This window comes from Monodelphis domestica, chromosome 5 (assembly GCF_027887165.1).
Source record: "Monodelphis domestica isolate mMonDom1 chromosome 5, mMonDom1.pri, whole genome shotgun sequence".
NCBI lineage: Eukaryota > Metazoa > Chordata > Mammalia > Didelphimorphia > Didelphidae > Monodelphis > Monodelphis domestica.
In genome coordinates, this window is record NC_077231.1 from 32,488,757 (window position 1) to 32,501,194 (window position 12,438).

General features: G+C 42.4%; 1 protein-coding gene across 1 annotated transcript; it reads left to right on the plus strand.

Moving 5' to 3' along the window:
* Positions 1 to 2,094: 2,094 nt before the first annotated feature.
* Positions 2,095 to 10,368, plus strand: LOC130454422 (keratin, type II cytoskeletal 1-like). Its single transcript, XM_056798164.1, has 9 exons — positions 2,095 to 2,759; positions 4,901 to 5,115; positions 6,199 to 6,259; positions 6,892 to 6,987; positions 7,127 to 7,291; positions 7,396 to 7,521; positions 8,203 to 8,423; positions 9,136 to 9,170; positions 9,280 to 10,368. The coding sequence occupies exons 1-9, from the start codon at positions 2,118 to 2,120 to the stop codon at positions 9,627 to 9,629; spliced, it is 1,911 nt and encodes a 636-aa protein (XP_056654142.1). The 5' UTR covers positions 2,095 to 2,117; the 3' UTR covers positions 9,630 to 10,368.
* Positions 10,369 to 12,438: the final 2,070 nt, after the last annotated feature.

A 12,438-nucleotide genomic window follows, 5' to 3' on the forward strand; every position in this document is an offset into this window, starting at 1 on the left:
AATAATGTCATATGTAATAGACATATATGTATGTATGTAATAATAAGATGTCATATACATAACATTTTTTTGTGGACCCAAAAGCCCTATGCAACTATATCATTTCCTTGTCAGTATCCTTCTCTCTCTTCCATGAGAAAAGTCTTTCTAGTAGGAAATGCAGAGCTTCTTCCTGATGAAGTCCAATGGAATCATCCAAAAAAGGAATTTCATTAGAGAGAGAAGGGTTATGACCTAGACTTACAATTTAATTGGAAAAGGAAATTCCCAGGTTAATGAACTTCCCCTACTAAGGCAGGTTAGTATCTTCTCTTCAAATTCTGTTTCAGTGAGTTGCTTAGCTCCAGATGTGTCAGATGCAAGACTTACTTGAACCTTGAAAAGAAATGCTTAATTTCTTTTAGGCCTGTCCCTCAATGATGCTCAGGCTTGAAACTTGTTACTGATCCTTATTTTTAAGATGCCTTTGGCTTCTGACTTCACTGGGTCAACTGTTCAGGGACCATCCTCAAGCAGACATCTCCTATTACTATTAGAGCAAACAATATAGACTTTAAATAGAGGCTTTATAGAGCTCTTTAAATGTCTAAGTTCCTTGGATCCAGCCTTATAGGGTAGTGAGTAAAAGATTTTCAGACTCTATTATATAGAGGAGGAAACCAAGGAAAGGCTAGCGACTTGACCAAAGATCTGTGTCTAGCAAATAGTAATTGAACTTGGGGTTAAGAGAGGAGCATAAATTGGAGTCTTCCACATGTGGAGAGAAGGTCTTTTTTTTTTCTCTATAAAGCACTCTAAGACATTGTCTATCATCATAGAATTTATGCTTGGATAATAGATAACAGAGATCATAAAACAAAAACAAGAAAACCAAGCAGAAATGGTTAGTAGCATTTTTATGTTATAGATAGATCAAGAATAAGAGTAACTTTGGAGAAGGAAGTTCAGCATATAGCTAATTTGTGGGGACGGTAGCTACAGGAACTCTGTGCTAAACTAGTCCCTTTGAATAGGGGAAAATTAAAGGAAGTCATTGCATAATTAAAACTAGCCTTTATATAGTGCTTTAAGGTTTGCAAAGTACTTTATGTAAGTTATTTCATCAGATCCTCACAATAACCCTGGAACGGAGATGCCTATTGTTATTTCCATTATACCAATGAGGAAACTGAGGACAAAATAGTTTGGGTGACATGTCCCAAAGTAGATTAGGTAGGATTTGAACTTGTATCTTCAGGGTTTCCAGTCCATTATGTCGCCTACCTGTCTCATATATCCTCTGGTCTGTCTGGGAAGCAACCTGATATAATGGAAAAGAGTATTGAGCTTGGAATCAGTAGACCTGAGTTTGAATCTGGCACTGACACTTCTTATTTTGCTGTATGATCCTGGGAAATATAACTAGACCTCTCTGAACTTTCTGTCTTGTATATAGAATGGGAATACTATTTCCTACAGTTATTCTAAAGAAAGCACAATCTGAGTGTGAACTATTAGCTGTTTTGATGAGAAAGATCTTCCTGAAGAGGAATTTCAGAAATGTTGTAATGAAGGAAGGGTGATTGATCTGGTGAGTTGTGGGGCTAGAGAGAATTGGGAGTGAGGGAGGTGGGTGCGAAATGGTAAATTGAGGAGGAGAACATGCCCTTCTAAGATACAGGGACTGGTGAATGGAGCTGTAGAAGTCTAGCATTCTTCTGATATGAAAGACAAGGTTATGGAATGGGGTTTATCCCAAATCCAAAGAAGTTGAAGAAAGCCCATGAAGAGATGCCAGGAAAGAGTTTTGGGGTTCAGTTTTCCCAAAATCAGATGTGTTTGGTGAGAAGAGATGGCTTTGATAAGTTTGAATAGATTTTGCCGGAGCAGCGATTTCCAGAGCCCATCCTGGAGCTAGGTGTGTAATGTTTATTGTATCGTTGGGGCTCATAAAATTCCTGCATGGCTGCAAGGCAAACCAAACCCTTCAGATTGCTCTAAATCTCCAGTGACTCCATGTGACCAAACCCATTTACTCCAATACATATATATTGGGGAAACCACTCTGCTGGAATTAAAGGAGTGCTGAGCTCTTTTCTCCTTCCTCTTCTCTTTTGCTGATCCCTTCTTGGACCAACATGAGCCGACAATTTAGTTCCCGATCTGGCTGTTGGAGTGGTGGTGGTGGTGGTGGTGGTGGCGGTGGCTTCAGCTCAGGCTCTGCTGGGGTCACCTGCACTAGAAGGATGACTAGTAGTTCCTCCATCCGCAGGAGTGGAGGTGGGGGGAGATTTTCAGGTGGAAGCTGTAGAGCTGGTGGTGGTGGATTTGGCAGTCAAAGTTTATATAATTTGAGTGGGAGTAAGAGAATCTCGCAGAGTGTTGTTAGTGGAGGATTTGGTGGTAGTTCTGGTTGTGGTGGCTATGGAGGTGGTGGTTTTGGTGGTGGTGGCTATGGTGGTGGTGGTTTTGGTGGTGGTGGCTATGGTGGTGGTGGCATGGGAGGTTTTGGGAGGAGTGGCTATGGTGGTGGTGGCATGGGAGGTTTTGGGAGGGGTGGCTTTGGTGGTGGTGGTATGGGAGGTTTTGGGGGTGGTGGTTTTGGTGGAGGAAACATGGGGTCTGCCTGTCCCCCTGGAGGAATCCAGGAGGTGACTATCAACCAGAGTCTTCTACAACCAACCAATATAGAAATTGATCCTGAGATTCAAAAAGTGAAGAGTAGAGAGAGGGAACAAATTAAAACACTCAACAACCAATTTGCTGGCTTCATTGACAAAGTAAGTATTTGTTTCTGGATGGTGGTATTGAGTGCATTTGAGCCTCTTTTGAAATATATGAGGCAGTGAATTGAGGAAGAGGTGGGGATATGAATTCTAATCTATGACTCCAGAATTTCATGCTTGTATTAGCCAAAGGGCAACTTTGATCCAAAGTGTCTTGCTTGGAGGATGGATATTGGCAAATCATGTTATTGCCTACATGAACTAAAGAGATATAAAAGAGCATCTTTCATTTTTGGTCCAGAAAAATATCTGAGGAAGGAGAGGCACTATTATTTCAGAAAGGCCAATCATTTTGGAGCTGAACTCCCAGTGTTTCTCCATTGAGTTCTTAAGCCATTTTGTGACTTTCTTCTTTGGAAGGGAGAGGATTATATGTATAATAGAAAAGAATTGGGTCTGAGCCTACGAGATCTGGTTTGGGGTCTTTACCCAAATTAATACTTGAGAGATGGTCATGACCAATTTGCTTAACCTGTCTGAGTTTCAAGTTCTTCATCTGTAAAATGGAAATAAACTTGTACCCTTTTTTTGTAGGGAGGATGTTGTGAGGAAAGTGCATTTAAAACCTTTGAGAGATATTATTATTATTATTATTATTATATTGAATAAATTGCTGAAGATGAAGAAGACATTATGGAGGACTTCAAAACTAAAGAAAAAGGGCAGATTAAACCTTCTGAAAGGTGCAAGAGAGAACTCTGAGAATGATCTTCAGTAAAATGATCTGAGGGCCAGTCTAACTCTAGGCTCCTGGTTCCAGGAAGACCTGAGTTGAAATCTTACCTTGGGCACTTACTAGCTATGTGATCCTGGGCAAGTCACTTAAAGTATTTGCCTCAGTTTCTTCATCTGTAAAATAGGGCTAATGATAGTATCAAAAGAGATAATATTTATAAAGTGCTTTGTAAATCTTAAAGTATTATGTGTTATTTATTGTTATTATTATTCTTATTAACAAGAAAGTGAAGTTTGTTGTTGTTGTCAATAACACTGTATATGGAAATAATGCTCCATGTGACCCGTGAACATTTCTAAATTGGCCTAAGGAGGTGAACCTACTCTGGGAAACTGAGGGCTCCATTAGATGGAGTTAGAGACTTCTTTGAGCTTTTCAACCTTGAAAATAAACATGTTATCTTCCTTCACTCTTAGCTTGATACAATTATCCATTGCTGATACCAAGTACCCTAGTTTAGTTTCCTCCAGAACATGCTTTCCTGGTTTCTTGGCTTCTGTTAAGCCTGAGTTGTCTTCAGGAAAAGCAAACTTGTTGTGATACTAATTCAGGCAAAATCCACCAGAATCTAGACTACCACCAATAGCTGGTATTGGCATATATCTTTAAGATTTTGCCAAGTGCTTTTCATGTGTTATCTCATTTAAGCCTCCAAATTACTCTGGGAGATGGGACTCCCCCCCTTCCCTTTGTAGATTAGAAAATGGAGGCTCATGGTATTATATTGACTTGTCCACAGTCACAGGAGGTTCATTTGGTGATTTAAAAAATGCTAGCATCTTGATTAACCTTAAAATGCCATAGCAATGGGAGCTGCCGTTCTTGTTAAATCAAAAAGATTTTGTATTTTTGCTATTGTTTGAGACTTTTTTGACTACAACTTTCTTGTAAATTTCTAATTTGAGTTAATTTGAATTGCCATTGCCATGGAACGCGTAGCTATCTGAATGGAACTGTGAGTTGGAGATGATTATAGCTATGAAGGAAGGAAGGAAGGAAGGAAGGAAGGAAGGAAGGAAGGAAGGAAGGAAGGAAGGAAGGAAGAAAGAAAGAAAGAAAGAAAGAAAGAAAGAAAGAAAGAAAAAATAAAGTGTTTATTTATTGCTTATTATATAGAAAAGACTGGGGGTACAAATAGAAAATGAAGACAGTCCTTGCTCTCAAGGAGCTCACAATATAATAGGGAGAGGACTTTGGGAGATTTCAGCTATATGTCAGATGGACTGTTGGGTCAACTCATTCATTTTGTTCTTCCTTTGCTTGCCATGATTTGAAAATGAGGGAAGAACAATGGCTCCCTGCCTTGTGGTTTGCTTTACCTCTGAGATTTGACTTAGGGACCAATAGGTCCTAGGACCCATCTCTTTGATAAAGACTTTGAGGGACTTTGTGTTTTCAGGTGCGATTCCTAGAGCAGCAGAACCAGGTGTTGAAGACCAAATGGGAGCTGCTGCAGCAGGTGGACACTTCAACTCGGACCCAGAGCCTGGAACCCTTGTTTGAAAAGTATATCAGTAATCTTAGACGTACTATAGACTCACTCAAGAGTGATCGTTCACGGATGGAGTCAGAATTGAAAAACATGCAAGACTCAGTGGAAGACTACCGGAAAAGGTAAGGACTCAATTCCCCTTCCTATGTACCCTAAAGCAGCAAAACATTCCTCCCTGGAAAGACTTTCCAGAGAGTAATCAGAGGAGACTTTAGAGAGTATTGGGGAGCAGAGAGGACTAATTGCATTTCTCCCCTCCTTAGAGAGAGCCAGGTTATCTAGTAGATGTTACACTGATGCTAGAATCAGGAGCACTTGAGTTCAAATCAGACCTCATGTATCTATTATAATGGGAAAGTAATTTAAACTCTTCCTCAGTTTTCTCATCTATAAAATGGGGATAATAGTAGCACCTACCTCCCAGGGTTGTTTTGAATATACAATGAGATAACATTTGTAAAGTATGTAGCACAGTGACAAGAACATATTGTTCAGTCATATTAAACTCTTTGTCCCACATGGGATTTGATAGGCAAAATTACTTTAATGGCTTGCCATTTCCTTCTCCAACTCATAAGCAAACTGAGGCAAACAGGTTTCAGTTACTTGAACAGGGTCACATAATTAGTAATTGTCTGTGACTGGATCCAACTTGGATCTTCCTGACCCCAAGTCTGACACTCTATCTATTGTGCTACCTACCTGCCCTACCTGCAACTTAGATGCTTAATAAATATTTTCTTCCTCCCTCCCTCCCTCCCTCCCTTCCTTCCTTCCTTCCTTCCTTCCTTCCTTCCTTCCTTCCTTCCTTCCTTCCTTCCTTCCTTCCTTCCTTCCTTCCTTCCTTCCTTCCTTCCTTCCTTCCTTCCTTCCTTCCTTCCTTCCTTCCTTCCTTCCTTCCTTCCTTCTTTCCTTCCTTCCTTCCTTCCTTCCTTCCTTCTTTCCTTCCTTCCTTCCTTCCCTCCCAGAGGCAAATTTGACTTTCTCAGAAACACATTCTCATAGAAGTATACATTAGAGAAAGTTAAGCATTGTGTTGTTGAAAAACAGATTAGATGGCATATCCAGGTTGATACTATTTTATAAAGGAATGGGGAACCAATGATCTTCTGTCATTTTCTTTAGCAATTTACCTTGAATGTTCAACTCGAGGTTTCACCATCCTCCAAACCGTCTCATCCATTGTTTTCTTTTTCTTCCAACAGGTATGAAGATGAAATCAACAAACGTACAGATGCAGAAAATGAGTTTGTGACCATCAAGAAAGTGAGTGAATTTGATAGAATGAAGTTCCCATTTTATCCAGCCCTAAATGAAGTCAGGAGAATCCAGCTGTGGGTTCAGTTTACAGCTGAAGAGAAATCTTACTATTTCTACTCAGCATACTTATCTAGCTCTCTCTGGCAGCTAGCATAAGTTGCTTTCCCAATATTTCTGCCTATAGTATAGTAAGTAAGAAGAGCCAGAAAACATCCCCTTAGTAAGTTAGGAAAAATTCTCAAGGGGCCAAACGGTGGGTAGGGCATCTCTAAACTAAAGAGAAGGGGAAGGGACAGCTAAGTGGTTCAGTGGATTTAGAGCCAGATCAATAAATAAGAGGTCCTGGGTTCAAATGTGACTTGAGATAGTACCTAGTTGTGTGATCCTGGGCAAATCACTTAACCTCTATTAGCTAGCCCTTAGACTCTTCTGCCTCTGAATCAATCCAAAATACTGATTCTAAGATTGAAGGTAGGGTTTAAAAAAAAGAGAGGGAGAAGAACAGCTCAATAGTCAAGCTCATCACTCTCTTTATCCCCATTAACTGGGAAAAGTGCCAGAGGTCATTCCCTGTGGCCACTGGGGCATCCTCCTCCACTGAATGGATAATCATTCCTTGACTTCTCCTCTAACTGCAGGATGTGGACAGTGCTTACATGACCAAAGTTGACCTTCAGAGCAAGGTGGACACTATGCAGAATGACTGCGACTTCTTTAGAGTACTTTTTGAGACAGTAAGTCAGCTCACACTCATATTCACTTACCTCTTCATTCTGCATCACACAAACTCTGGGAAAATCACATGTAAGCTGGTGTCAGCTCATGCTGGGTCTCTGGAAACCACCAAAGTCCTAGCAATGTTATGTCTTGTAGGAACTATCCCAGATGCAGACTCATATCAGCGACACCAATGTCATCCTCTCCATGGACAACAACAGGAACCTGGACCTGAATGGCATCATCGAGGAGGTCAAACAAGAGTATGAAAGTATTACCCAGAAGAGCAAAAGGGATGCTGAGACCACATTCCAGAACAAAGTGAGTCTTCGCCAATGGGCCCCGGGCTTCATGAGCTTTGTCCCAATGTTTCCCTGTGTGTTGGGATGCACTGATGTGTCAATGCTTTGATTTCCTGTCTTCAGTATGAGGAACTCCAGATCACTGCTGGGAGACATGGAGACCAGCTGAGGAACACAAAAGCTGAGATTTCTGAGATGAACCGAATGATCCAGAGAATCACATCTGAAATCGATTCAGTGAAGAAGCAGGTACTGGTTTCTAGTTTCTTTCACTCTGCTCCTCACTTTGGGCTGTCACTTCACTCTCCAGGAGTCTGTGGTTTCTCTGTGGCTGGAAGTGTTTGAGTAGGGGCCATAGGACTGCCTGTAGGGCATGTAGAAGGAGGTTCTTCCAGAAGTCCTGAGGATGTACTTATTAGGTGTCTCTGAAGTTGTATCACACACTAGAAAGTTCTAGGTCCTGTCTGGAGGCTGGAGGATTGGCAACATGACCTTAGTCCCAGGTTTCTTTTTTTCCAATCATCCTAGGCAGTGGATAGAAGGACTGGCTTGGAGCTGGAAAGCTGTCTTGAATGCTCACTAGCTTTTAGCAAATCGTTTTTATCTTTCTCCTCTTCAGTTTCCTCATTTGCAAAGAGAAGATAATATTAGCTCCCACCTCATAAGGTTGTTGTTGCAAGGATCAAAGAAGATGATCCATAGGGAGGTTTTTGTAAGCGTTCAAGCATTGCATAAAGATTGGTTGTCACTCCTCTTATTCCTGTTATTGCTCCTCTCTAGGGAGAGGGAACCATGCTCCAGTTTGGGTGGGGATGCTAATTTGGATTCAGGATTCCAGGGAGGGTGGGGGTATTCCTAATGGCTGGTGATGGTAGTGAGTGTGAGGAGAGGACCACATCCACATCCTTGGTTTGCTGTCCCTTCTTTCAGATTTCCAGATTACAGCAAGCCATTTCTGAGGCAGAGCAGCGTGGGGAGAATGCCCTGAAAGATGCTCAGGGCAAACTAGCAGACCTGGAGGATGCCCTGCAGAAGGCCAAGGAGGACATGGCCCGGCTGATGAGAGACTACCAGGAACTGTGCAATGTCAAGCTGACTCTGGATGCGGAGATTGCCACTTATGAGATGATGCTGAATGGAGAGGAGAGAAGGTGAGGGATGAGCACCCAATACTATTGAACCCCACTCAGGGGAAGAGAGGAGAACTTCCTGGAAAGAATGAGCACTCCTTTAGCCTAGCACTCTGTTTGAGAGGACTCTAGAGTTGGAGGAATCCAGGATCCAGAGATGGAAGGAATCTTAAGAGATCTGGAAGTCTTGTTTTGTAGATGAGGACAGTGGGGGCCAGAGACTGTCTTTTCCTTAAAGCTGCAGAGCAAATATCTACACAGATTTAGAGATGAAAGAGACCTCAGAGGCCATTGAATCCAACCCACTCCTCCATTTCACTGATAAGGAAATTGAGGCTCAGAGTGGCTAAGTACCTTCACTGAAGTCACCAAGACAGCAAGTGGCAGAGACAGTATTGGAAGTGAGGTCTGATGACTCCACCTCCATTCCCATCCCCTCCCTTCTTTGTAGTATTCCACAAACTACTTCTGAGGCGTGTTGAGAGAACAGATTTTGGTAGGGAGGACTACCAAGAATCTGAGCTGCTGTTATGACTTCTGGGAAGTGATTCCTGATTTGGTAGGGCAGGAAGAGAGATTTAGGTTGAGTGACCAGGAAGGAAGCAAGACCAGGGAGCAGTTTATAGGACAGGCCAGTGGTGGCAAGTTTGGATGGGGGATGGCTTGGTTGTGTCCTAGGAACCCAATGGGTTTGAGGAGTCATAGGAACCATGTGGTTTTATCTCCCTCATAGGATATCTGGAGAGTGTGTTCCCAACGTGAGTGTGTGTAAGTATCAAGAATCTTTGTTTGGACACTGGAAAGGCTTCTTGGGATGGGGTGGACTTTGTCCAGTGATGGGTGGAGCTGAATGTAACAGCAGAAATTTCTTCCCCAGCTGTGAGCACCAGCCATGTCAGTGTGTCTGGAGGTGGAGGTGGTAGCTATGGCTCTGGAGGAGGAGGCCGAGGTGGTGGCTATGGTTCCAGTTCTGGAGGAGGCAGCTATGGTTCCAGTGGTGGAGGAGGCAGCTATGGCTCTGGAGGAGGCCGAGGATCTGGTGGAGGCCACAGCTCAGGAGGAGGCAGCTATGGCTCTGGAGGAGGCCGGGGTTCCAGCTCCGGAGGAGGAGGAGGGGGTGGCAGCTTTGGGGGTGGCTCCAGCAGCAGTTCTGGGGGTGTCAAGAGCTCTGGTGGCAGCTCTAGTGTGAAGTTTATCTCCACTAGTTATTCCAGAGGCAGCAAATAAAGCCAGAGTGCCCACTACCCTGCTCCCCATGCCTTTTTACCATGCCCCAATGCTATCTGTATCCATTGTCAGTCAATTCTTGGAGTCAAAAACTCCAACTTTTCTTGAGGTGAAACAGAGCCAATGTGATGGGCTTCAGCAGTTCATCTTATTATTTTCCCAACGCCCTCTAAATCCTTTTTCTGACCTTGATTCCTAGAGGAAGGTTTTCTCCACTTTTCCAACCAGTGAGCACCTCAACCTCATGCCTTCCACCTCTCCTCAGCTGTGTGGGTGGTGCTCAGGGAAGTTAGTTCCTGGTGATCCTGACCTTCTTGAGCCAGGGTCTTCCCTACCTTCCCCCCCACCCCACCCCAGCTCTTCTCTGGGCTGGCTGAGCCTCTTTCTGTGACTTGAATGGTGAAGCCAATTCTGATTATGAAAGACCACTTCCCTCGGTCAGTCATGGAAAAATCCAGCCATCATCATTGCCCACCCTTCATTTCAAAAGCTTCCCCCCAAGTCACGCAGAAGGAGAGACATTTCAATCAAGCATCGTTGGAAGGGTGTCTCCAGAATATGTTTTAGGAGGTTTGCATGCCCAACTCCTCGATACTCTAGCAGCCAATTCTCTGATGATTCTATTGTCGTTGTTATTGTTGTAAAAGGGGTAAGCTGGTTGGTTGACCTTCCTGGAAACGGTCTCAAAGCCTTCATTTTCTTGTGTTGTCTTTAATAAACTGCATTTGAAATTCTACAAGCTTTGTTCTAGAGGGTTTTTTTTGCATAACTCACTCATCCCTCTCTCCTAAGACCCAGAGGTAAACTAGGCTGGGTGTCCTGATGGCCAGAGGGCTTGTGACAAATCATGAAGGACACACTGATGTGAAGGTGACAGGAAAGTTAGTAAAAGAGCCTCAGACAGAGGCAGATGAATGGACTGTAGTAGAAATGAAGCTAAGGGACACGGAGTACGTGGAGCCCAGAGAGGTTCATTAGAATAGACTTGGAGGCTGTGAGGTGCAGAGTGGAGGGAGCATTAGACTTGGAGTCAGAAACAATTGAATTAAGAAATGAATATAGATAGTGTCTGTGTGACTCTGGCTAAGTCAATTGACCTCTATGCCTTAGTTTCCTCATCTGTTAAAAGGGAATAATAACAGCACCTAGCTCCAAGGGCTATTGTAAGATACAAGGACATACTATTTGTAAAGTGCTTTGAAACTTTTGAGTGGTATATAAATTTGAACTAAGGGTAAATGGGAGCTAGTGGCAATGATCTTAGAAGTAATCTAGTCCATGTCTTTTATTCCATGGATTAGAATAGTGGATGGCATATCTTTCTAATTGCCTTGTAGACTTGTCATATTTAATGTTTATTTGATGACTTCTAAACATCCCTTGTCCATTCCAAATGTTTATATGATTTATTTGTTATTGACTCATGGTAAAGTCTTTCCAGCTTCTATTGGTCTCATTAGCCCCAGTCTACTTTACATTGACCTTGACATAATGGCATCATTTTGGTCTTCTTCCCATAGGAAGGACGATAATAACAAAAGCCATGTATATCTCTTGTTAAAACTTAAGCATCTTGAAGATAGGATCAGTATTTGCATGATGCATGGCACATCATAAATACTTATTGAATGCTTGTTGACTGACAAAAGCAATTAGCTCATAGACAAAGTCTGAGAAGGAATAGTAAGGATAGAGGCTAGAAAATTTTCCTCCTATGAACTGAAGCACATTTTCCTGCAATTACACATAGCTCATAGGGAAGTGAGGTACACTTGCAGAGAATACCTATGGTGAAGGCTACTTGTACTTGCAATATTACAAGGCCTTAATGTTCTTTAGGGCAGCTAGATTTGGAGCTAGTTAAGACCCAAGTTCAAGTCTATCCTCACCAGATACTAGCTTTGTGATCCTGAATGTGTCACTTAATACCATTTGTCTTAATGACCTATAAAATGACATGGAAATGGAAAACTACTTTAGTATGTTTGTCCAGAAAATCCCAAATGAGCTCAAGAACAGTTAGACCTTGCTGGGGACGATCAGTCCATGATGCCTTGACAGAGTCATGCGTGGTAGCTGGGGAGACCACAGAGTGGTCCTTGGCGAGATGTGACTTCCCACTCTATCCCCCTTGCATGACCTCTTTCATTAATGCCCCCGACCCATGAATTGGCATGATTATTATTCCCCCTAGTCTCAAAAGAAATAATGCAAGAGCAAAACACCTGTACCCTAATTCTCCTAAACATCACCAAAAGATCAGACCCTTAGACCCAATCCCAAAAAGACTATCATGGGTTAACTTTTATTTAGGTGCATAATTCCCAGCAAAACTGCAGCTACAGGCCAAGCCCAAAACTTTCTCATGAAGCCAGCACACAAATCAATCATAGAGGCCCATACAATAGGTACAGGTACAGTACAGGTACACTAAGCTTCAATTTGCCTCAGTGACTCAATTACACAAATCAGTAACTCAAACTCCCTAGTAAGCCACCTGTGACGAAATCCTTTATCTTGTATTCTGTCTGTAATCACAATACAAAAATATAGAATGTTAATCAAGTGATTTGTTAAAAGTTAATGTATCACTTTTCCAATTATCTCTCTTTGATTTTGTGTATATGTGTGCCAAGTGAATGGGTATAAAAATAAAAACCAGGCCTGGAAATGGTGGAGCAGCTATCAGATGCAAAGCAGTCCCATGACCATAATGAATAAGCTGTCTTCCGTTTGTTATTTATTTTATGTTATTTAATTTGACTGATCGATTGCCACCAGTTGGGAACCCTGGAGTGGCGAGTGGGGC